This window comes from Aulonocara sp. 'chitande type north' Nkhata Bay, linkage group LG2 (genome assembly GCF_057382095.1).
Source record: "Aulonocara sp. 'chitande type north' Nkhata Bay isolate Kocher_YH1m ecotype deep benthic linkage group LG2, A_spYH_male_GT1.1, whole genome shotgun sequence".
NCBI lineage: Eukaryota > Metazoa > Chordata > Actinopteri > Cichliformes > Cichlidae > Aulonocara > Aulonocara sp. 'chitande type north' Nkhata Bay.
The window spans coordinates 33620364-33645816 of record NC_141345.1 but is presented as its reverse complement, the minus strand read 5'-3'; the positions used below and the strand labels follow the sequence as shown (position 1 = coordinate 33645816).

Here is a 25453-nt window from a genome sequence, read left to right as displayed (position 1 = left end):
AGGAAGTGTATGTAAATAGCAGGGAGAAGAGTGAGAAGAGGAGGGAGGGTCTAGAGTCTCCACATTTACAGAAAACAGTGCACTTGCTGCCAGATCGCATTCCTTTTAGTGGAGGGTGAAGACAGGGAGCCCAAACATGACTAAACCACACCAGTTCAGGGCGTTTAATCTGGCAGACACAGGGAATTAAGACAGGGAGGAGAAGGGACCGTGGAGTCTGGTGTGAGACTGGTAAGGACGGACAGGAAATGAGGGGACATATCGAGGGGAGCAGGATCACAGCAGAAACATTATGATCGACTTGGACATAAAACAGGTGTATATACGCCGTGCTAGGAAAGACAAAGAGCAGGGAGGGATTGTTCGTGACAATCTCCCTTGGGGGGGTAGTGGTTCAATTTACCTTTATATCCTATCTTGACTGCTCCTATTACACAACCGAGGAAAGGGAAACATTTGGAAAAGAAAATTACTTATCGCTGTGGTGGCAGAGAGCTAAGACTGACAAACACATTTACTTATTGTAACTTACAGGGAGTACAAAAAGTGGAAACCGTGGTTGGCATAAAGCTGATGTACCTGCCAACTTGGTTTAAATATTTGGAAAAGAAGCTTTGCAGGTAGTTTTCCCGAAGATTATTGCTGTCCTCCCCACGTGTTAGCTGCTGCTCTAATTTCAATCTCTCTCCTCTGAATGTATCACAGTGGTTATGGTGATTGAGCCGAATAGCTAATATTAAGCATGAGTGACAGGATGTTATTGATATTACTGAAAGAGAGGGAAGCAGTGAGCTCACCCATTGCTAACACAGTTCACATTTTTAAGCAAAATAAAGGTGTTCAGCTGGCTCAGAAAAAAATATCTAGAGTGAAGTGTATAATTTTCAAGTGTAAAGTGTTTTTTTTTGTTTTGTTTTGTTACCTGATACTCTTGAATCCAGGGCTAATACATGTAAGCCAAGACGGAGTTGCAAAGAGACAGACAGGCAGGCACACAAACATAAAATAGAAAAGAGAATGGACATAAGAAAAAGTTAGTTAAAGATATGTAAATAGGGGGGGAAACTGACAAGTAGGACATTTATGTAAGAGAAGAAGAAGAAAGAGAAGCAGCATATTTAGAGGGATGGATCCACAGTTTTGCTACATCAAGAGGAAACATCTAGCATTTAAAAAGTGAGTGTAGATGTTAATTAAAGCACTAAGTGATTACCGTAATTGTCGGGCTATAAGCCGCTACTTTTTGCACAAGCTTTGAACCCTGCGGCTTTTAGTCAGGTGCGGCTTTTCTATGGATTGTCCATGAGCGGATTTGTTTTGTTTGTTCCGCTGTTGTACGGCACTACGTTGCCTGGCGGAAGGATCGGAGTTCAAGAGTGGTATGTTAGTCACATGTCCATCCGCCAGGCAACGTAGTGCCGTACGAAGTAGCGCGAAAAACAAACTTCAAAGTAGCGCTACGCGTTCAGCGGGAGGCGTGGATGATGAGCGGCGATAAACTTGCAAAAAGCAAGTTATGCCCAACTCCACCACTGGATTCTGACAGCGTGGGAAAGTGTGAAAACATCCACGATCACCAACGGATTTCGAAGGGCTGGACTGCTGCCTGATGGAGAGGAGGCTCTTCAGAAGGTGTTCGACTCTGACACTGACAATGAGGATTTCTTTGGTTTTGAAAGTGACAACGAAAGAAAGGAGCTGAGAGTGGATGATGAAGCCACCCTGAGCCTGTTCGTTTCCGACACTGGAGGAGAGGACTTTGGTGGTTTTAGTGCGCAGGAAGAAGAGAAAGATGGTGGTGAATGACTGACTTTTCTTCTTGTTAAAGCCGTGTCACTGCACCTGAGCCTAAAAGGTAGTCTGAATCTATTTTTCTGGTGTGCTGTAGGTTATTGTTATGTACTACATTTGTTACTCATTTATGAAGCACAGTACATGTTTTGTACTTGTAATTACCACTACTTGTACACATACCCTAAAAGGTTATGCAAATATGTACCCATAACTTGTTTTTCAAAATATTAATAAAAGTGGTGTGTCTCCAAACAGCCATCTCTTTCCTGACAATTCGATTTGTGCATATTCTCTTACATATGATAAGTCAACATTGAAACACCTGCGGCTTTTAGTCAGGTGCGGCTAATGTATGTACAAAACAGGATTTCCCCTGCTTTTAGCTTGTGCGGCTAATATTCAGGTGCGCTCTGTAGTCCGGGAAATACGGTAATCAGAATTATAGATGCCGATAATGATTTGTATTCTGTCTACAGGAAGCAACATAAAAGAATTCGGCAATATGTTCCCAGTGAAATATTCATTTTAAAACTCTCCAGCTGATTTACTTTGCCATAGAAAGATGGTCTAAAATAACGGCGAGCGCACTGTTTCTCTTTATATCTGTGTGTTATAACACTCTTTGTTGTCAGAGTGTATGAGCCAGTTTCATCTGGGTCTGCTTCAAAACATTTTACTGTCTGCTTGTCAGGAGTATAGGCTCGGCCTCATTCCAATATGAATGCATCATGAAGCAGAATACTATACTTTTTTTCCCCCATCATCTCTCCTTCAGCGATTTTAACAACAGCGTGCCAACGAACCAGCAGCACACAAAGACAAATCAAAAACACCTTAGCGGAAAACTGCAGTACTGAGAAAGCAGCGACAATGGGTTAAGCCTTGCATATGAAACAGGATCTAGATCCATGTGACAATACAATGGCCAAGGAAGTCCTCTATTCAGACTCTGACCATGTTATGTGATTAAAAGACGCTTTGTGCAAATGGCAGTTATTCAGGGTTTGAAAGACAAAATAGGCTCCCAGTCGTCCAAGAAAAGGTAACGCACTGCCTATTCATTGACCCTGCATCCAAAGCAAGGAGTTACTTTCCTGCTGGGAACCTTAAACAGAAGGAAGGAAAGAAAGCGAAAATGGATGATGCACAGTCGGCGCTTAGGAGGGAAAGATTAATAAGATCAGGAATGTGACCCCTCCAACAACTCCCTCACTGCAATCTCGTCTCCCCTTGGAGATGGATATGCGCTGTGGACAGCGGGATTGCTGATGAGAGAACTTGTAAATACATAATTAGGGTTCAAGAGTTTGGAGTGCTAGATCTTTGTTTCAGAGAGAATGTGTCGGCATTGAGAGGTTGGAAATTACACTTGGGGGAATGCTGCTTGAAGCGGCGGGTCAAGGTTTAACTACAGGAACTTTGACAAAGGGTAAGGTGTGAAGGAAGCTTGAGTTAAAGGTCAATAGGAAGTGACATCTTAGAACTCATTATCCTCATTAATGCCAGGTGAAGCACTGCCATTTCAGGAAAATGATATTCCAAAGAGGCCTACCCGTGGCTTTTTGGCTCCCTAAATACCTGCCCTTGACTCACTAAAAGAGGCGTCACTTCAGCAGGCGAAAGGTTGAATATCTAAACCGATGCTCTAAATTACAAAGTTAATTGTAATACGGCGTCGCAAGAAGATTTTTTTTCTTCTCTCTAAAGAGACGAGATAACATCTGTGCGTAAGATCCCGGCGCTTCTTTTTTTAAACTTGGAAAATGTTTCGTTACATCTTGATTTAAAAGCAAAACTGGCAACCTTGTAACAGAAATTCATTTTGTCAAGTTTCTCTCTGTTTCCAAGGTTTAATTCTAGTTTTAATCCACCTCCAGTACATTTATACTCACCACAATATTTGACAGCAGGTAAAAGACAAATAGATTTGTTGAACAGAAGCTGGTGGCCAAAAGGATCAGCAGCCAACAAAATTTTTTTTAAAATAAATAATAAAATTCATCAAATTAATAAAAATGAACGGAATGAATACATTGAAAAATGGTGCTATTATGTTCAGTATAGTCACCGAAGCTAGTGGGGGTGGAAGCACTCAAAGCTTTTACTGAAAAAGCAGCAAGACCGTGTAAATAGAGTCACTCTGAAGGAAAATCTGACACTAAAATGCTCAGTAATTATTGTAAAAGTGTTTATACCATAAAATTTGGATTATTCTCCAGCACCTAAATATTTACACGAGAAGTGCTTTGTTATTGCATCTGGTTAGTTATTGAGACAAAAAGGTCTTATATAGTTTCAAAAATGCGACAGGTTTGATAAACTGATGTTAAAAATCCGTAATAAACATGTAGCAGAGTAAATCTTTTTGAGTTACCCTCCAACGCTGACTGTGTCTGACAGACATTTAGAAGAAATGTTATAAGACACAGAAATGTTTAGAAGATATATAAATATATAAATAAACATTAAAAAAAAGGAAGATAAGGATAAAGATCATGGATACAGTGTTTGGTTCAGTGATCTCTGAAAATTGGATTGCAAGACGCAGTTGTTTACCTCTAAGCTCTGTGAATATCATCAAAAACTACTCATCACTTGCCATGCTAAGGTAGTTGTATTGAAAAGGTAAGCAGCGACAGCAGTACCACAATCTGTGCCTGATGCTTGAAGCTGCGCTGAAAATACTGACATTCACACTCCAGAGCTGCCCTTTTAAATCTGCCCATAAATGAATTTCCTCTGCAGTTTGTGCCCTTCTGTCAAGGGTGTGTAGGTGTACGTTACTGTATGTGTCACCATGGCTCACCGATGGTGCAGTGTTCACCCGTCCAGCCCTGGTGGCAGTCACACTTGCCCTCTCGGCAGACTCCGTGGTCGATGCAGCGTGGGTGACAGTCCCTCTGCTCACATTCTGGTCCTGTCCAGCCTTCCTCGCAGTGACACACACCACTTATGCAGGAGCCGTGGGGGCCACAGTCCACCACACACACCTCTGTCGCAAAACAAAGAGCCATGGAGACATGTAGCTTCTGTTCCTTGAAAAGTCCTTTTTCCCCCTCCCTTCTAGACTCGTGTATTTTTGTATGCTGAATAGATGCATCTGCCAACGCAGAAAAAAAACGCTCTGATGTTTGCTAAGTGTGAGCTTCCTCAGTTAAAGTGGGCCAATAAGTTTAACTGTAAACAAGACATAAAAACCGTGCAAGAAAAATCCCGACACTGCAAGGCAACTACTTCAATGTCTGACACTATTTCATCTAAAGAGTCAAAATTACTGCTATCTGTTAAAAGAATGTTTAAGACGCATCGTTATACACGGGAAATGTCAGGCCTTTGCTGCTTTCTTGTGCGATATGGATCTCAGTGGACTTGTTGTGGAAACAATTCTTTTTAAAAAGAGTGTAGACTGGAATGCACGACAGACATAAAAAAAAGAATAATTTGCATAGAAAAAATGTCCTTTTAAGTTTTATCCTGCTGCTACTTTACCAAAATGCAGACTGAGTGGTAAGAAAAAATAATATTTCTTCATCTACAATTTATCATATTAATCTTGACATATGACATGATCACTTTTATGGATCCAGGTGAAAATCCTATGTTTCCCATGTAGCCTTTAAACGACTGTACACTGCAATATGCACGGGGTGTACTGAAACTAGTTCAAATGCACACTGAAGAAATGAAAAATTAAAGGTTATAACATTCAAATATTCTGTATGTCCCATTGGAGCACTCGTGTTGGCCACACCTCCCACATTCCTTTCGCCTCTCAGCAAGGTGCAGACAAACAAAGAAACAAAGAAACAAAGAAAAAGCTCTGAAAACATAAGATTCAGCCATTTGTTTGCACCATTTTGAATCTCTGAGTTCGGTATTTGGGGAGTTGCCATGTTGTAGTCTGGAGCCAGACGAAAGGGTAGAGTGCCAAGTTATCAGCTAAGGCTAGCAGGGTGCATTCATACACTATATGGATGCATCTCACAGATAAGTACCTGCTAATTAGCACCAATATAAATAATAACATGCCATCTGTCGTAAGGGCGAGTGGAAGCAAGTGGATGGATGGATAAATAATGCTAGAAATTCACTGATTGACAAAAAAACAAAGAAATACGAAGAGAAAAAAAACAGCGAGACCTCTAGCACGATCTTAAATAACTGTCCACAAAAAACGTAAAATTTGTAACATAATTAAATTTAAAATGTGCTAAAAGGATCAAACACTACAAACATGGAGGATAGCTCCAGTTCAGTGACTCAAATTAGCCGTCTGTCAAACCACCACCTGTCTTTCAGAGAAGCCCCTCTCGCTTGTTAAGCAGTGCTGTATCAATCATGTTTCGTGGTCCAAGATCCTGCTGCATCCACAGAGGCTGCAGTCTTTTTAACGTGTCGTAATGCTGTTTTATTTAATAGAAAGAATCATTTTCTATGACTATGTGGATGCTTCAGAAAAAAATCAGGGCCGTTTCACACAAAAAGCGACATGCTGTGCGCCGACCGCTAGGTTGACCAAGTCGGAAATTATGGTTGCACTGGCTGCTGCGCTATGCCTGTAATATGGAATTTCTGTCTATTACAGAGCCTGCTCTGGTCATTCTGTGTTTCTATTGGTTGTGTGAATGTTTGACATACTGTACTGCTGTCAAAAGTCAACCATAGCAGGTGCTCTTCGTCTATCCTGCGCTTCACCGTTGATATTAAGCTTTGGATCATGACTTTTTCCACAGTAATTCAAACAACACATCAATATATTCAAAACCATCCTCGTGTTGTGGATGTGATCTTAGACGTTCTATTAACGGTTTTTTGAGGTTTTTTCTCTGTTTTCAGCATTTTTCTTGCTTCATGTTTGGCTTTGCCCGTTTACCCTCAACAAAACCTTTTACTAAGGGAAAAAATTATTAATTATATATTATTTATCATTTGATTCTAAGTCAGGTAACCCACCTTTACTAACTCTTCAAATGTCGTTGTTATTTATTTTTGCATTTCTGTTTATGTCCATAATGATAGAAAAGCCATTTTTGTTGTTGTTTTTTCCCCGAAATACTTCAATCAGAAAATATTCTATCATCTTTAGCGGGAAACTAAAGAGCTAACTTCTTGCAAAGTTCCAACTCCACTAAACTTTGTAAATCCTGTTTTCATAGCTTCTTGGATGTTAAACTTTGTTGAAAAACCTGGGAGAACAGCCACACTGATTATTTTGTTGGAGCTGAAAGAATTCAGACTGTTTTTAACTTTTACCCGCCCCTGAGTGTTTGATTTTGGGAACCAAAGGAGTCTTTGGACCTGGAAATGACGTCAGACTTAACCAGCGGATAATACATAGAAAAATAATCCCATAAAATAAACTTCTTTCTTTTGGACCAGGCTGTAAACCTGCTTTTCTTCTTCTCTCAAGTTTGGCCTTTTAACACGGAAGTCTATGAAGGTTTATCTGCTTTCCGAGCCCAAAACAAGTTGCATTTGGAAGAAATGGGCACCTTGGACTTTTCTCTTTTTTTCCCCTTAACCCGAGAAGTTGCTTGTGCTACTTCTTTAGATAGCAAAGTGTATAAAATAATCACTTATAGACTCTTTATAGGTATATAAAAATAAGCACTTGGTCTTCTTATTAATAACGTATGACTCATTCGACATCTAGCTGATAGAAAACTAATGTTCATGACAGTATCGTAATAAAAGGACATTTCTTTCCAGCACGCGCACAATCAACAGTTAATTTCTTGCTTTTGCTGTAGCTCCTGTAACTATTTTTTTAAATTCTAATTATTTCACAAACTGTTTTTTTTTTACAAGTGTGGTTACCATCAAATGAAACAAAGCCTGTCATCACCATAAAAGCATTGAACAATGAAACACTGCAATTACTGTGTATCCAAAAACTTCCAAAACAACCACTTTTAAGGTTTTACATATTACGAACACTCATTTGCATGGCGTCTTGGCAGACTGAGGCGAGGGTTATGGATTTAAGTGGGTTCTTATAAAATGTTAGATCAGCATGTCTTCAAGTATGGAGTTCTGAAAAAAAACTGAGCAGCTGTTATAAATCTGTGTTATCTTTACAAAATTCAAATGATTGAATCCATGGGTGGTAAGTAAATCAGTCTGTACGAGGCTAAAGCTAATGCTCAACAATCTGTGGCTGCTCTTGTCTGGGAATAAGAAATGTTGATTTCCTGGAACTAAGAGCTTCTATCAAAGCTTTCGAACAGAAGAGCCATAAAGCTTTCTGCTGTGACAATAGCCGTCAGTGTGCGAGACGAAAGAAGCTCAAGTATGTCCTCAAATTCTAAGTGACTATAAATGCTATAGAAAATTTAGAGCCGCATGACGAAAAAGTTAGGTGCTTTTTTAAAACTTGGTATAGCTGTCAGTGAAAGCAAATTAGCCAGCTTCATTCTGCTGCCCAAAATGTAACAAGTCTTAGATGTTCATGGTTTTTTTTGTTTTTAAAACCAATCCACCCCTGCTGCTTTTCCTATGTTCATCCCCTTTACTGAGGCTCTTTTAACTCTCTGTTCCAGCATTCTGAATAGAGTTTTTCTTCGATTGACGGACCTTGGATGGTTCTGATTAAGCTGAGCCGACACTGTAGAATATTAAGTGTGCCTCTGGAGAGGAGTCATTCAATTCCAAAGGAATACCTCCTTCCCATAGAATCTATGCAATCAATTTTTCATTAGTCCAAAAGTGTTTATCTGCCTTTAACATGCCCCTGACTGAGAGGTTGTGGGCGGTCGATTCATGCTACGCGCTTGTTAATTAAAGTTTATTTAATTAAAGAAGAACCGCAGCATTAATTACGAAGGAATTCTCCACCCACCCAGGTGAGTAAACTCCCTAAGTTGTGGACCGCACTGAGGCCACCCTCACTATTGACAAGCCTGAGATATCTTGCTGAGTGAGAGGATTGTGTTTGAAATGTCAAAAGGTTTAATAGAATAACAAATGACTTCTCTTTCAAAAAACAAAAAATAAAGTGAGACACAAAAGAAAAGAAGAAATTTTTTTCACCAACAAAATTCCTTTTTTTTTTTTTTTTCTTGAGTGCCAACCAAACTGGCAACATGCTGCTTCAAAAAGCCTGCACAGGCATCTCAAACGTACCATCCAGCCTTCTTATGCTTTAATTTCTGCTTGAAGTTCAGCCAAAAGTAATATATTCAACAGCCTTTTATACTGACTGAAACAAACTCCAACTTTCTGGTTTTAATTGTTTGACTCAGCATGTGTTTTTCTCTGGTTTTAACGCACAGAGAAATAGTGTAGGGAACTGCAAATAAATCATCTACATCTCACGCACAGATAACAGATGGGAGGGGCCAGCCTTTGAACTATCATGTCACCTACCTGTGTCGAGAGATAAACCGCCTGAATGCAAACCTGGTAACAAATGAAAAGGGTGTGCTGTGAGCAGCTGGGAATACTAATTGTTCTCATCTCCTCGAAAATAAACCTAAAGCTGCAGCAAAACTACATTGCATTTATGATGTTAAAAATACATTTGTGTTGTTCTTCAAGAAGAACATATGCCAGGTCAAGGAAAAGTAGCGTGGAGTCGACGCTTTTGTTCAGAACATATGCTGCGTTTATAATCTGCACATGCTACAAGTGTTCACTACACAACTTTGACGGCGTGATCACATCGGCAGTTTGAGTTATTCAGCCTGTGACAAAATGAGGCAGTTGCCTTTTTTTCCTTTTTAAAAAAAAAAAAAAATCATTTAGGTTCAAACTGGTAAGCAAATCAAAACCCATAACATCAGATCTGGTAATCCAATTTAAGCAAAGTCATATGCTGGTTTTGTAGGTTTTTTAACAAAGAAAGTTTAGGAAGAAAAGCAAAGCATGAACTTAGCAGAACTAGGACAGATTTCAGTCTAGACTTATGTCCAAACATGAGTGACTCATGTCATTATTTGTCTCCTTATATCCAACAAAGCCTTTGTGTCGAGTTTGTTTCCTGGAGTCAGGTGAAATTACTTTCTTACTTTCACTTGGTAAACAGCTGAGATTTGGGGGTTTTTTTTTTCAGATATTTTAGAGTGCTTGTGTCATGTAAACAGACATTTGGTATTGTTATTCCCATTTGCCCATTTGGGAACGCTTCCTCATCATAAAACATACTGTCTTTAGTTGAAAATGTTGTATTGTGAAAATAAACAAGAAACGGGGTGGTATAAAAAAGGTGTAACCAACAGCAGTGCTCATAAAACACCAAAGCAACATGTATTCATGGCTCTTCAGATGAGAAATGTCAGTCAGCCAAACTCCTATTCATCATTATCTGTTGGTGCAGTCCCAGGCTATGATTCAGTGGAACTCAACAAATGAATAATTTTGTTTCCTTTGTGCTTTATGTGTGAGAAAGCTGAGAAACACTGATTTATGACTGATTTAAAATGTTCATTCCAAAACGTGGCATATTCATTTAGGAAAACAAATTGTTCTTCAATGTTCTTTTAATGATATTTCAAAAACATCAGTGATAAATTACCTCAAATTGTGTCGTTTTTTTTTTTTTTTTGTAAATTATTAAAGATCAAATCATAAATCACACAAATTTCTCTTCTAATTCCTTTTTTTAATTTCTATTCAAAATTTAAATAATTGTTGCTTAGGTTTCTTAATAAGATAACCAGAAGTAGATGCACCGCACTGTGTGAGACAGCTTTTATTTCAACTTAAAACCGGTAATAAAGGCTTATACATCTGCTGTTTACGATACCCGGTGTCTGTGCACAGCAAGAGGGGGAGTTTATTTGGAATACACGCAGAGAAATGTGGTACCAATTACTCGTTAGAGAAACTTCTTCCACAAAAAAGTGAAAAAAAAAATACTATAGATCTCGCTGCACTGTCTGCATTGACTTGTTTGTGGAACAACCCTGCACTAATCAGCAATGCGACAGACAAATACAATAAAAGACTACAGATTTAACACCAACTTGCTTTAATTCTATTTTGGCAAATGTGTAGAATTTGAAAAGGTGCCTAAAATATGAAAAAGACCAAAAGCAGAGCTGCGACACAAACTAGGCAAACTTCTGTCATTATATTAATGAAAATCAAGTTAAAGCTGAAGCTCAATTAGTCGGTTGACAGGAAAGCAAAGGAACGAAATAGAACGGTATTAAATAGTGTGTCACCTTTCAAGGTAAATGGTCTTGCTGAGATCCAGTGTGATACGTTTTTATTCATTTCATATTTAGCTCCAATTCACAGATTTCTTCTTGACCATAAGGTATGTGTGTGTCACCGTTTTTCATCACATTAAGGTTTCACTGAGCAAACTATTAATTAAAATGAATTATTAAATAGAATTATTCTTTAATGACTTTGAAAATAATAATTATTACATAACCTAAAATCATAAACCCCACACACAATAGCTTTAGGAGGTGGAAAGAAAGCGAAAAAGCGTTCTGACCTATGGAGCAGTCGGCACCTGTCCAGTTCGCCTCGCAGATGCAGGTTCCCGAGTCGGTGTTGAAGGTGCCGTGACTGGAGCACTGCTCTGGACAAGTGCTCTTCAGGATCTCACAACTGATCCCTCCCCAGCCTGGGTTACAGTGGCACTCGCCATGATGACAGGCTCCGTGACCAGAGCACGTCGGGTCCACACAGTCCACTGAGGACACACAGCAAGTGTGACAGCAATGTCAGTTTACCACTTTTAGATTGGATATAACCCTACTTATTTACCCTGGCCACTTTGAGTCTGCTACCAGCCAAAAATCATTTTAGAGTGGAAATACTTGAGTGCCAGATGATGGCTGGTGAGGCGCAGCTGAAATTTTTTGCAGGGTTTGGTGGTGGCCAGTAGTAATTTTCCACCCTATGTTCAACCAGCTCCTCTACGGTATATTATAGGGTGCTTCCAACATACTGGCAGCATAATTATGCTCCATTACAGGCGATAGGAAAAGCAGCACAATTAGTGTCTAGACAGATACAATCAATTACTATTAACAATTTGCAGGCCAACTTGCTGATCTAGGTTAATAATTGGCAATTATGACCAACATAATCAACCCATTACTAACAAGGGATAATTTCCTGCAACGTTTTTCTGATTGCGCCGTGCATTTCTATATCTACTCGGACGCTGATAATGATTATTTGCCAATTTGTCAAACTGGAGCCCTTACTTGGAGCTACAAAAGCAGCTTCCTCCCATAAATGTTTCCTTCCCATATTGTTTCACTTCAAAGAAAACCACAGTATATTCATTAAAGAACTTAATAGCATTTTACATGTAAGGTCAAAAGCTCCTGTAAGCTGTAAATCTGAGCTTATAATTGCTTTTTGTCTGCGTGGAGATCAATAAAGTTGAATGCACTGAAGTACTGAAGTGAACGGGGGAGGTGAAAGAGCTTGACAAGAGAGAAGAAGGAGCACTTCCTTAGTAAGCAGAGGAACAGATGCCATTGACTGATTGATTTTAACAAGTGTCTTCATCTGTGGAGCCTTCCAATAGGTGACTGCATCAATAGACTCTGCTCAATCTGTTCCAGCTTGTACCCTGATGTGTTCGAAACACTAAGAGGGAGTTAATTCATACAACCCGTATCAATAACGACATCCAAAGCATTATCTGCTTGGTGGAGTCGAAAACACCAATTGTTTCACCAATGGACTGTGTCGATTCCCCCCGAGCTTCACACAGGAATATGTTGCATCTTGCTGCTTTGAATCCGGAGGGATGAATTCTTATTTTCAGGTTACCTTGTTCACAGTTGGTTCCTTTGTGTCCTGTGTTGCACGCACAGTTTCCAGCAACACAGAGCCCATGTCCCCCGCACTGAGGATCAATACACTGGGACGCAGGAACGTCACACTCGGTGCCTTTCCAGCCGCTGTAGCACTGACAGCGCCCCCTGGTGTACTGGCCGTTACCGCTGCACAACACTGGACAGGCGGCTGAAGAAAGACATCAGGTACATTTTTATCATTCTGTATTGTTTTTTGTTTTTCATCTAATGTAGATGGGAAAAACATCAGAAATACTGTAGATTTGCAGTTACATGAGAAATCTGATACCCTTTTTTGTCTATAATTTAAAAGTAAAGCAAGCAAGCCCGCAGGCTTAGCTTGCCAAAAAAACAGCCAAGAGAATGAAAACTTCCTCGAGTCTTTAGAGTGGTTGGTAGGCAAATTATGTTCCCAGATACAACTTCGTATTCACGTATCGATTGTGCACTTGTTTTAAACTGAACTTGTAGTTAAAAATGTATCTATTTCTCCATCCAGTCTCTTCCTCTTATCTTTAGAGACAGACAGCTGTTTGCACTTTAGACAGTGGGGGGAAGCTGGAGTACCTGGAGAGCACTATCCACACAGAAAGCAGGTGGTGGAATTGAACTCAGGACCTTCTGTCCGTAACTATATATCACTTTTTTTTTTTTTTAAGCAAATTGATCTGGGAAGCAGGAACATCTGCATGGTTCCAAATGGAAAGTCATGAAGATGCTGGAGTTAGTTGTCAATAATGTGAAACTGCAACAATTAAGTGCAAGTACAGTTATAGCCTGTGATGACCAAAAGCCAGAACACAAATCGTATCAAGAATCAGAACAGGAAGCACCTCAGTCTTACAGGAGCAGGTCACAGATAGCTAGATAGATAGACCTACACACAGAAAAGGCCTGTACAATACATAAGCAAATATTATATTTGAGCTGTTCTTTCTGGTGGACAAGCAATGCATGAATATATCCACTGGAGTCTCTTTAAACTGTCTAAACAGCAAATTCTGCATTTCTAGTTTGAGACTGCTGGAAACCTACCAACTGACAAACATACCATTATAAAAACAAAAGTGTATTTACTTCAGTTATATTATGGCAATCCAATTTTCTAAAGCACACATATATATAGTTGTCTTTGTTTGTTTTTAATTTAGCTGAACTGACCCTTTAAGATGAATAAAGACGCTGAGCAATTACCTCTGGAACAATATGGTCCTATGAATCCTGGGAAACAGTGACACGATCCTGCCATACACTCCCCGTTCCCATAGCAGTTGTGTGTGCACTCTGTCACCGATTCTGTGGGTACAGCAGCATGTAATTCCAACAATTAATAACTCATCAGATTGTCACATTACAACAAATCTAAATTTCCTCTTTAATACAACATTTGACAACTGTAAAAATGTGTGAAATACTGCAAACCAGCCAAGCCAGCAATTTTTCTTTTATCCCCCCTGCATTAATTTAGAATTTCTAAGCATCTCTTATCTGCAGTGCTTGTATCAGTCATGGCATACATTTACAGCTATTTGTCCATGTCTGAATAAGGTCTAAGCCTCCATAACACTATTCTGCAGACCAATTGTTCCCATGTAAGCCATGTTAAGTAAAAGCCACAAAGGCATTTCAAATTACAACAAATGTATTTCCTTGACACAATTTCCTTTTTCTTATTTCCTCTAACGCTTCACCACCACCCCAAACCCTTGAATGACTGATCATGCCCACACAAGCAATGCAATCTCCTGAGTGTTTACAACTCAAATCCTCTCCGAGTTGAAGTTAATCTGACATATCCTACAGACAGATCTTGTGTTCATTCAACAGACCATCGCTCATAAAAGGCACCCCCAAAAGACTGGGACCCTCATTTTGATCTGCGTTAAGGGGGCAAACTTTTTTGTTATTACTCTAGCTTGTATTGGATGTTCATTGAGCTAGCGTCGGACCCAGGCAATTTTGACCTCACACGTCAATACCTTTATATTTGTAGGGCCAGATCAATGGAACCCCCGAAGGAAATAGAAAAAAGAAAAAAACGTTAACTCAACCTCAGTGTTTTTCCTACCGCAAAACCCACAAGGAAATTTCACAGACTTCAGAACACTGAAGAGGTTGTTAGGAGGGAAGGATCAATGCTGTGTATGGTCTTGCATTATAGTGTTGAGCACAATAATCCACTACCCTCCAACGGAAGCCCAGATCTGCCTCCTTGCTTTCTCAAAGTTTAAAAAGCTCAGCATGTTTGTGTGGCAGCCAGATTTTCCAAATATCTAAGTGTTTGTTCATGCAGGCACAGCTAAATTAAAGTCTTCTGAACATGTTATTACGCACTATTTCAACTGCACTCATTCTCATAGCAGATGTGTGTCCTCATACCTTGGATGATGGTGTTATAGGACACGGTCTCCACGTTCCGTCCGTCATTATAAAACGCAAAGTGCCACACTCCTGAGTCCAGGTACTGGATGAATCCGGCTTGGTGGACGGCAACTGGGTCTGAGCGGGCCCTTGTGTCCGGTTCACTCAGAGCCCGATGCTCTTTGGCGATAAGCCGACTGCCGTCCAGTAGCTCGACAAAGTCATACTGCAAAACAAAAGCCAGAACAGATTCCAGCAGATGCAAAAGATGGACCTTTAATGTCAGCCTAATTAAATCAGACAGTAAAGGAGAGAGAGAGAGTTTTCAAAAAGTTTTGATCTTTTTAAATATTGAATGCTTTGCATGCACAGTCTGACAGGGACTCAAAGTTAGTTGTAAAGCAAGACAGCCATAACAGGTTCGTGTACACAGCAAATATTCAGAGTATAATAAATGTTGATTTTTCAGTGAAAGCTATTTGGAGTTGATAGATGTGGTTTGGAGAGGTGTTTGAATACTGATAGAGCTGATATGGCTCTAGGGCAAATGCTCAGAAATGTTCCAAAAATATATTGTTACGTCGGGTGGGAGTGAATTTACAGACAGGCTGGCAATGTGTTTATTACAATCTGCTAAATTAACATTGATAATGTAATAATGGTGATAGTAAAAATTCTCATTTATTCAGTTCAGGAGCACCTGTCCAGAATATAAATAAATACCATGTTTCTCAATCACGTCTATACACATTTTACACAGTTTCTTCAAATTTAAGTCAGTAGACTCGATTGGCAGGCAGTGAAAACCGACATCATTGATGATAATGGTCCTGCTAATTTTCTTTTGATATCTGTAGATTGCTAAGAAATAACCATATGGATTCCAAGATTATTCCCATGAAATAACCATCCACTGTACTGAATGCAAATCAGCATTGGATATCATAAACAGTAGAATGTAGATGCAAATCATTAAAAGAATCAGTCTAATCAATGATTCGTTTTGCAATGCTTGTGCACTGTCAAGTTTGGTATCATTTGGATGAGTGATTAGTTTGATTAAAATATTTGTTACACAGTACTTTACTGTGAGATGTCTAAAGAACCAACGCTGACTGCAAGAGATTATAATATGAACATTTATGACCACATATAATTTGATTTGACGTAGCTTTTTCTTGCAAGGTGAGTCTGTGTTTGATTATTTAGCAAGTGCATTAATTGGCATTAATCTCATTTTATGTTCTTGTGCTGTGTTTAGTAACTTTTTTCCTTCCCTTTTTAAACATGATACATGTATCTGTTAGCTTTCACAACAGCAGACTGCCCGAACAGCCATTTAGGAAAAATGTGTACATTTTAGGGACAGAAAATGCCCTGGGCTCTCCCTGAACAGGCACTGTGCTAGTGAATGAGAACAAATGCAACTTAAAGACACGGTGACCTCAGGCGTTTTCTTTTTTATTGTTATATGTGAGGAATTTAGCAGCATATCGATATATTAGCTCCAAACAAACACTGATTTAAAGGGTAAACAAGGAGTAACGAGTTATTCCTGCCAATGAGTAAATTGGTACATCTGTTCTCACTGCACCTGCTCGACACCTGAGCCTCATTTTGACTGAAGCTGCAAGGTACACAGAGCTCTGCAGCAGAAAACAGTGTAACACAAAAATCCCCAAACATGCTACAGGCTGCAGAGGAGTACATCTGATGAAGACAGCAGATCCCCTGGCTAACGCAGTTGTTAGCGACACAGATGCACTGAGCCTATAGTGAAAGGCTCAGGCTGGAACAGAGTCTGTGGATTTCTTAGGAGTGGGATGCATACAGATTGGCACAGTAGCTGTTTTTAAAGAGCTCCAATTCAAATCCAGCGATGAGGCTGTTTGCAGAGGGCTTTGATGAACTGTTTAAGCCATTGATTTCTGACTGACACCACAGCTGAAGCACTTTTAAAGGGAAAATTCAGACACATACGTTTATAAAATTTGACCACAAATGTTCCGTTTATTTCAGCTGGAAGTCAACACTTCATCATTTGATTTCAGTAATAACTGAATTTACAAATAATTTTAACATTCTTTTGTAATCCACATTAAGGGCGATAAAAAAAGACACTTATAATCGAGGACCTATGGAATATTCTGTCTCACGGAAACACAACAAATGTCCAAATGGATTAAGAATGGGGACAAAAGGTGAATTAAAACAGGATTTAGTGCTCAGGAATGTGACAAACTCAAAGGCCCAGGCGACCTTTTAGTTGACTTGCAAACGACTGAGAAGAGAGCATTAAGCGAGGGGCAGGAAGAGTCAATGCTGTGATTTAAAGCGTTCTGAGCAGAGCAGGGGGGCAGGGTAGGGATATTAACCTGGCGGAAGTTGACTTCTTTGTGTTGTTGACTTGAGGGAGAAGTAATAAAACAGTTCATCCCAGAAACCCTAAACTCCCCGGCCAAGTGCATACATCTCGACTAGCTTGTGTGAAAGGCCCCCTCCCCAACTCATCTCAATCCAACAATACGGGTGAGTAACAGTCAAGAGACCAAGCGTGAAGAGACTGCTGGATGCCCCATGGACAGAGGAGGAATGCTCAGAGGCGGTGAATGCCTTTAGATTGAGTGGACAAGCCGTAGTCGTACAACAGAGTACAAATTGCTAAGAAGAAAAAAAGAAAAAAGGAAAGTTTGTTCCTCCCAACTTCTGGTTTGTATCAGCACAGAGAGACACTCAATAGCAGATGGAGGAACTCTATATTTGAGAAAGGTGGAAAGGCTGTTGCACTTAAATGCAGTCTTGTCTTCCAAGCTGTGAATACGACGAACAGTCAATATCTCTCATTGGGGTCTTTCATGCTCAGTTAAGTAAATGCATTGATTTGTGCCCCCAGTACCTGAATAGAATGTAATTTGGAACAATGGACACAGTGCCCACCATTGACAAGCTTGAGTGTCAGTGCAACAATTGCTCGAGACATAAAAGTAGTGTCTTGTTAATTAGTACCCTTTGGTCTTTGATTTTGTTGGGCTACCTTTTTTTCACCTTGAAAGTGCAATCCAGCTCACCTATTGTCACTTGCATTGGACTCTCTTCCATCAAGAGTGGCCCTAACTGTCTTCACTTGAGTGAAGCCCATCTTTACTAAGAGAGAATGTCGAGAAGGTGAAGCTAAGAGCTTTTGCTGTCAAGTGTGGTGGAAAATAGCCATTGTCTGAGTGCTTCCATCACCATCACTAGACACTGGACATTCAGATACCCAGAAATGCCATTCAAGTGACACATCAGACATTTTGGAAACACTTCAATTTGCAAATGGCAGCCATTTAGTGGAAGTGAAAGCTGTGCATGCCCACACACATGGGCAAATCAAACCTGAGAGCAGAAAATTGAACTACACCGAGTTCTAATTTGCAAAAGCCCCCATATTCATATAGAAGTAAAGCAAAGGAAAAAAAAACAACCCTTATGTAATCTGAATTTAATCTGTCAGTTTCACCCACATCTTCTTTAGGACACAGTGAAATGGCTTCCACAGATAATAGAAAATGCAATCAAATTTCTAAATCCTGCCACCACAACTCTCTTCAGTAGATATAAGCAAAAAAGGCTTGTTCGTAGTGATAAACTCACAGATAATTACTGTAATTATTCTTAAGAAAAGTGTTCGGTGAGAGATTTCAGTAGCTCGTAAAACTTTACGGTTTTTGGTTCAGTGTCACCGTTTGCCTTTTTTCCAGACACAGCAGGCACCCATTAGTGAAAAGCCTCTATTAACCAATGCACACAACCTGATAATGGAGCACTGAGCAGCTAAAAAGCCTTTACAAGGTGATTAATATGTCAGTACTGTGTTGTGCCCTAAAGGTGCAAATAAATAAATGATAAAAGGTTAAAAAAATAAATCTTTACATCCTTAATTGGATGTACAATAATTTTTGTTGATGCAAAACATTAAACATACAGGGTATTATATGTGCAAACAAACTGAGAACAACAGAAAAAGGCAGTGCAAAAGGAAGGATTTCCAGAAACGTCAGGATATCTTCACTGTTTTGACTTTATGTTCATATCCACCATTGAAGGACGTTAAATGTAATTAAATCTGTTGAGAGTTGAACAGAGCAGCAAGGGTGAGACCAGATATTGGGGTCCTAAATCTAGTTACACTAGTGACAAAGAAAGAACCATCCAAGTTATCCCCAGTAAGCACATTCTCTAGCAATATGCTTTCACCGCTTATCAATCGGACTTTTCAAATATAAGACGATGTGTTTTGGTTTTCTTGACTCAGTTTCACACTATCCTAATTTTAAAGAAGTTACATCAAAGCCTTTACCTGAGTGTGAGATGGTGCGAGGCCCTTTCGTCCATAGACTCCAATCAGTGCATTTTTCTGTACTGAAATGTTGAACTTAAGAAAGCCTGGTTCCTCCATGTTTATTTGAGAGTGCCAGAACACACCCGGTGGAATGCTCTGACCCACTCGCTTCCCTATGTCCACCTGCCCAGTATCGATGGAGTTGTTTTCCGGATGAAGCACGCTAGTCCTTCCTATAAGAGAGAAACAAACCCGAAACCATAGAGTTAAGGTGATATTGACTGAACACAACCATCCAAAAGTTTTAGAAGAACTCCAAAAATAAGTATGAATTCCAGCAAATAAATCATACAAAAACTAGTAACTACACTACCCAAAGAATGAATATATAAATAAATAAATGAATAAAAGCAGACATATTGAAGGATTAAGAAAAAGGATTAACAGCTTTCTCACAACAATGGAAATAAGTACTGAAAGTTAATGCAAACAGTTCCCTCAACTTTTAATGATCGCTCACACAGCCTTCGTCTCTGTGCAAAGCCCGTATCAGAACCGACTTTGTTACTACACCTTCTGATTATTACACTCTACTGCAGGAACTAGTACAGCATAATGCTATCAAAATGGTGGAAAAAAGGAAGACCGACTGGTTGGTCATCCTAGAGCACGATAATGAGCCAAAATATCAGAAGAAGAAAAGTGGACAATGATGGAAGGGCAGCAGAGTCCCCATATTTAAACCCCATTGAGCTGGTTTGGCATTGGCTGGACACACTGAGAAGTTACATTGTGCAAGTTCCAACAACAACTGGAAAAAACACATTTTTTTTTAAACCATTTGACCAACAGTGCAAATAAGTCATCGCAGAATCTTGCTATCCTCTCATTTTTCATATATCTTTTGCTTTGCAGCATTGAATTGTTTTATTCATGCACAGGGGCATAATAGTCATATCTTTTCCAAATGAATTGTGACTGAGCAAGGGAGTATTAAAAGTAATGGTTCCCTGTAGTCCATGATGCACTGCTCAACAACAAAATGACCAGATATAATTGCCCTTTTATAAAACTAAGAGGCCAAGTCTTCCATTTTTACTTTGGTCCCGGTGACTCATAGACTAAGCCTTCATATCAGATAAGGTCTAAATGGAATCTGTCACATATACTGAGCACTACCTTGCCAGACCAATAACAGCAAATCAAAACAATTTGGAGAACGATGTCTTTAAACTGTGCCCTCCGAGTGGCAAAGATGGAGAAATGGTGGGTTTAAATATAACTCATACTCAATTAAAAAACTGTAGCTTGCGAGGTGCTATTATAAGAATGCATTTTATTGTTAAGAAGAAAAAGCTGTAAAGCATTTTTAAACCCCTACCATCTAAGGCTCTGCTGAGGAAGGAATGCAGCTGGATGATACACTTGCATACCTTTACTGCTTCTTCTGTTCTTACGCATTATAGAGTGTGGACATAGATATACTGTAGCTGTGGCTATATCTGTTTGTGGCAGACCCCAGTTATTTGCATGCCTCAGTGTTGTGCGTGTAATGAGGCCATTGCCTGTCACTTTAGCTTCAGTCAAAGTGAAGACTGGAAGCCAAGTTTACCTCCAGGGAGAATAATAGCTGACTATTGATTGCCTTTAAACAGTCCAAAACCTGTCTCATGCTATCTTAATTAGCAGTACTTATGAGGATTTAAATCTAGTTGAGTTTAAACAACTGAGCTTTTGCCTGGCCTACTCAACTCAATTATTGTTTTCATGGCTATGCATTCTAAATAATGTGTGCGCTTAGAGATTAATTTGGTGGCTTTTGCTGTAAAGGTGAGCTGCAATGGCCCGCCTGCTTGTTGATGAATACACAATGGTCCGAGATTATGATTAGAGAGTAGAAAGCTGTCTGGAATCAGTTAATTAATATTCAGAAGGTGAAAGATCTCAATAAATTTGAAAGTCTGGGCATTGAGCTGAATGTGGAAGCCAAATGTTTTGCAGCCGGAATTTGTCTTTATTGCTATTTAGACCTTTGCTTGATTTAATTAATTTGTGTGTCGTTAAAACTCACTCTGCTTTTTGTTCTGACATTAAATTTCAAATGCATCAACTAAAGAAACCCTTGATTTTAGATGAAAGTTTTTCATTCATTGGCCAATAACTAATCAACACCTCCCCTTTCCTTTAAACTGTTTAGTATTCAGAATATTTAAAACCCACACAATATATTTTATATACAATCCAAACTAAAATCCAGTGAAGCCAACAAAAGAATAAATAATATTAATATTGTGCATTACATGTCATTCTTATTTCCTCACCATCAGCAGAGAGAGCTGTCCCTACACTCGACTGAGTGGGCCCTGTTTTCCCAACTCCTCCATTTTCAAAAGCCGGCTGGTTGTCCAACTCTTGGAGCTGCCAATTGAGGCCGAAAAGGTGCATTGCTGTGAAATACACAAAAAAAAAAATAACTGCGTGGGCTTGTAGAAATAGATAAACAAATAACCAAATAGTGGCACAGAAACAATCAAGCCACTTAAGCACAAAAGACCAGTGGGAGTGCACAATAGTTGAATCCGATGCAGGGTGAAAACAACAACAGTTTAACTTCCAATATTTCAGTTTAAATTTTGTTTTCAGTGACTACGCTGCCATGGGTGGTTTTTATGTAAACACAGCACCGATACAGGCCAGACAGAGTCATTTCAATCAATAGTTAGCAACCCCGTTGCTGTGGCATGTTTCCTTGGGGAGCGCGGTTCATTAATGCTCCAAAGTGCCTGGACACAAACCGTTACTGTATTTAAGAAAGCAGCAGGCAGGATTTCTATTTTGGCGAAAAGCTTCCACTTCAGACAAGCACACAAGAAACACTGGAAAAGTCGTAACTTCTCCAACACTAATACAAAGCAGGAAGGACACAGATGCAGCTTTATGTGTTAGAAGAAGATGGAGGAAGAGAGAGACACACAGAGAGTTTGATGAAAGTGTAAGACCATGTATTGAGACAGACACTCACAGCAGGAGAGGGAAGTGAGAGGGTAAGATGCTGCAACACTCTAGTTCTCTTACATAACTAAACTGTGACTGGCTTTCATTCAGACAACCTGCTTTATTGTCGCAGTATTGGGTGCAATCAAACTGTTCTTCTTGTTGTTTTGGGAAACTGAGGTACTTCTGTGAGCACAGCGAGAGGGCCAATCTCCTTCAAAGTCACCAGCCAGGAAACATGCTGAGGAAGCATCTTGATTTCCGACCATTTGATCTGCGGGAGGAACTTTTCTCCAACACCCATCGCTTGCTGGGAAGATGGATGTCGACTGCAGCAAATAACTTGAGAGGTGGATGTGGGGCCAGAGAGACTATCAAATGTGAAGGAGACCAAGAAGAGACGGAAAACTGTATGTGCAATGTATTAATAGATACTTTGTTAAGAAATCAATTGAGTGTGTGTGTTTTTTAAAGGCTACTGTTGGAAATGCTTGGCATCAATTGAGTCACACAGGACTCGTCCTTGGTAGATCGTATGAACAGGTGCACTGGTGGCTTGAATTTCAGTGAAATAATGGGGATAGCACTGAGTGATAATGTTTACCAGCACATTCAGGTAACACCATGCTGAGTGTCAGAATCTTTTTTTCTTGCAGGTGCTGCTGAAACAAATCAGCAGCATCACCTGTAGAAATGGTTTCTGACTGGTTCATCAATAATTTTGACAAGTCTGACTTTTCACAGGGAGCACCTCCCGATGTGAAATCCTGTACGATCTGAGCACACCTGTTCTTTTTTTCATTCTTTCTTTTTTCTCTACCGATTCCCACATATAATATTTCAACTTTTTCTGAATATTTGGCAGTGTTAGAATCCTAGTAAGTCTCAGTTCAAATATAACAATCAGATAGGATGTACGTAACATATTTTGAACACCCTACAACAGTCTTATGTATCCTCAAAGTTAAATACAAACACAGTATAGTCTTCCATGGTCATATTTTCAGTTTTTAGGACAACATATTGGTGGCTTTTACTGAGGAGAATCCAAAAGAAACACGGTCTGTTAAGCTGGGCCCCAAATTGCAAGGCTCAGCTGGGGACACGGTGCATTAACCTAAAATGAAAAACCCTCCGCCTAGAAAAAAAAGAGAAAAAGGAAACAAATATTGTGGGACATAAGCTTAGAAAAATGATTAGCTGCATCAAAAATAAAGCAGGTAAAATAAAAGTTTGCATAACTTTTAATATTTTTTCTAAAGCTGTATTTGCAAGAAGAAAAAAATAAGAAATCTTACTCTGGTAGAAGATTGTTTGCTTCATCAAACGAGACACTGAATGGCATGTGTGCACTAACAAATACAGTGTAGATACAGTCCCTATTAAACTACCAGTTACAAATTTTTGGGTACACAATCCATTACAATTTCTAAACCTTGTTTATTTATTTTGCATTATGGACCAACAGTGGCTGATTAAAAAAATGTTAGAAATGGTTGATTTGAAAATAAAAAGGATCAGCATAATGAAACATTAGCAATAGTGTCCAATTAATAGCCGTGGAATTCAAAGTCCTTCAGGGATCCTGAATATATGCAGCATATTCGATTGCATGTGGTTCACTCAGAACCACAAATACAAACACTCGTAAGTCTGCCAAAGCCATTAATCCTGTGAGGATGATTCATTTCTCTTTCAAATTTCAAGACAATCCATTCAGTAGTTTGGGGCAAAGTGGTGACCCTACAGAGTAACTGACATGCCACAAACAAAAATCCCACTTACCGAAAAAACAACAAATAAGCAAATCTTTATACAAATCTCTCCCTCTGTAAAAAAAACTGTGTGACTCAGTTGGCTCCTAATTGTAGATGCAGAGTCTATCTGCTCTGCAATCCTGTGTCCAGAATCACCAGCCATCCACCAGAAAGGAAACTGTGTGTGGCGGTATGCACTTGTGTGTCCGAGGCACCACAGAATCACAGAGAGCCCTTCCCTCGTTTCTGCTCTTAGCGCACTGGGGCCTGAATCCCTACTTACCTCATCAACAAATTGCTTTGAGGTGAATAGCCCTCAATTTATGAATTTGCATAAGTTATTCCTGCAGCCTAGGTCCATTCAATTAATATTTATGGAACCATGAGAAATTCTCTTCCTGAGAAAGAAGCTGGAAAAGCTAGCCTTTAATCGCTGATGTCAAAATTTGGCCTGTGGAACATCTACATGGACGATGAATAAGAGGCTGAATTTGTGAGTTGGCAACACGTTTGTTTGAGCTCTGATATACACATCCAATACTCCCCTGGCTACTCTCAGAGCAAATTCCCACACCTTGTTCACACGATTCTTGTTAGTGTTGTTACTAGACAAACAGAGTGCCAAATGAAATATGTTTCTGATTTATAGGTAAATAAATAAAATAGGCAAACTACTGTTTTACAGGATTCACAAAGCAGTCAGAACAGGTGAAGCTTTTCTAATGCCTAATATCCCCAAAAATCTTTAGTGAGTTTACCTGAGAGAAAGAGAGCTTATCTGGAGTGACAGAATCCCGGCAACAACTTGTAACTCAACAGCCTCAAAATTATTGAGTTACAGCTGTTTGATGGTTGAACCTGCTTCATACCATCTTTCTAGAAATCTCCCCAGGGGATTCTGTGAAATAAGCTCTACAGCTTAGAGTACACCTAAGATGTTCCTGTTCTCTGGTATAGTGTCTCCATCACACTCACATGGCTTAACAATTTTCTCCACCACAACATCAACCAACACAAGGTTTGCTTTTTTGGTCCAGTAGCAATTTAAGAAAGCTCAGTGACTTGGGAAGTTTCTGCACTTGATTGGCACATCAAGTTTCTCCAACACAGTACTCAGCTTTTTGCATGGGTGGAGGAACCTGCCCTGGTAGATTTTATAGCCTTGTTAAAACCAAAGGTTCCTGCTATGTGTATATTGTTGTGATAGCCAGCACCTTAATGAGGCAACCTTTGAGTAAATAAAATGAATAGTGCAAAATTGATTATTTTTTCTTTTTTTGTGGCACAATGTTTCAGTGAATGACTTTCATCCCAAATGAGAAATCTATAAGATGCACTTTCACGGGGCAAAAAGGTCCACAAAACAGTGGATGGTTTGTTTTTAGACATTATTAATATATTTTCTACAGTTTTCTGACATTGAAACACAAATGCAAAATAAGGGAAGTCTTTTATCT

General features: G+C 39.4%; 1 protein-coding gene across 4 annotated transcripts in view; it reads right to left on the bottom strand.

The window, feature by feature from the left end:
* Window positions 1-25453, bottom strand: part of LOC147338235 (teneurin-3) — a 133438-nt gene that overhangs the window by 38202 nt on the left and 69783 nt on the right. For 3 of the 4 annotated variants that reach the window (XM_086260011.1, XM_086260022.1, XM_086260040.1), the window contains 9 exons: window positions 21567-21692; window positions 19264-19478; window positions 14943-15150; window positions 13758-13859; window positions 12538-12732; window positions 11240-11440; window positions 4601-4786; window positions 923-943; window positions 404-427 (listed from right to left, as the gene is read on the bottom strand). In XM_086260011.1, the coding sequence (XP_086116137.1) occupies window positions 404-427; window positions 923-943; window positions 4601-4786; window positions 11240-11440; window positions 12538-12732; window positions 13758-13859; window positions 14943-15150; window positions 19264-19478; window positions 21567-21692 (1278 nt within the window). The remainder of the gene's footprint in view (window positions 1-403; window positions 428-922; window positions 944-4600; window positions 4787-11239; window positions 11441-12537; window positions 12733-13757; window positions 13860-14942; window positions 15151-19263; window positions 19479-21566; window positions 21693-25453) is intronic. The other variant, XM_086260032.1, reaches the window with a different exon arrangement.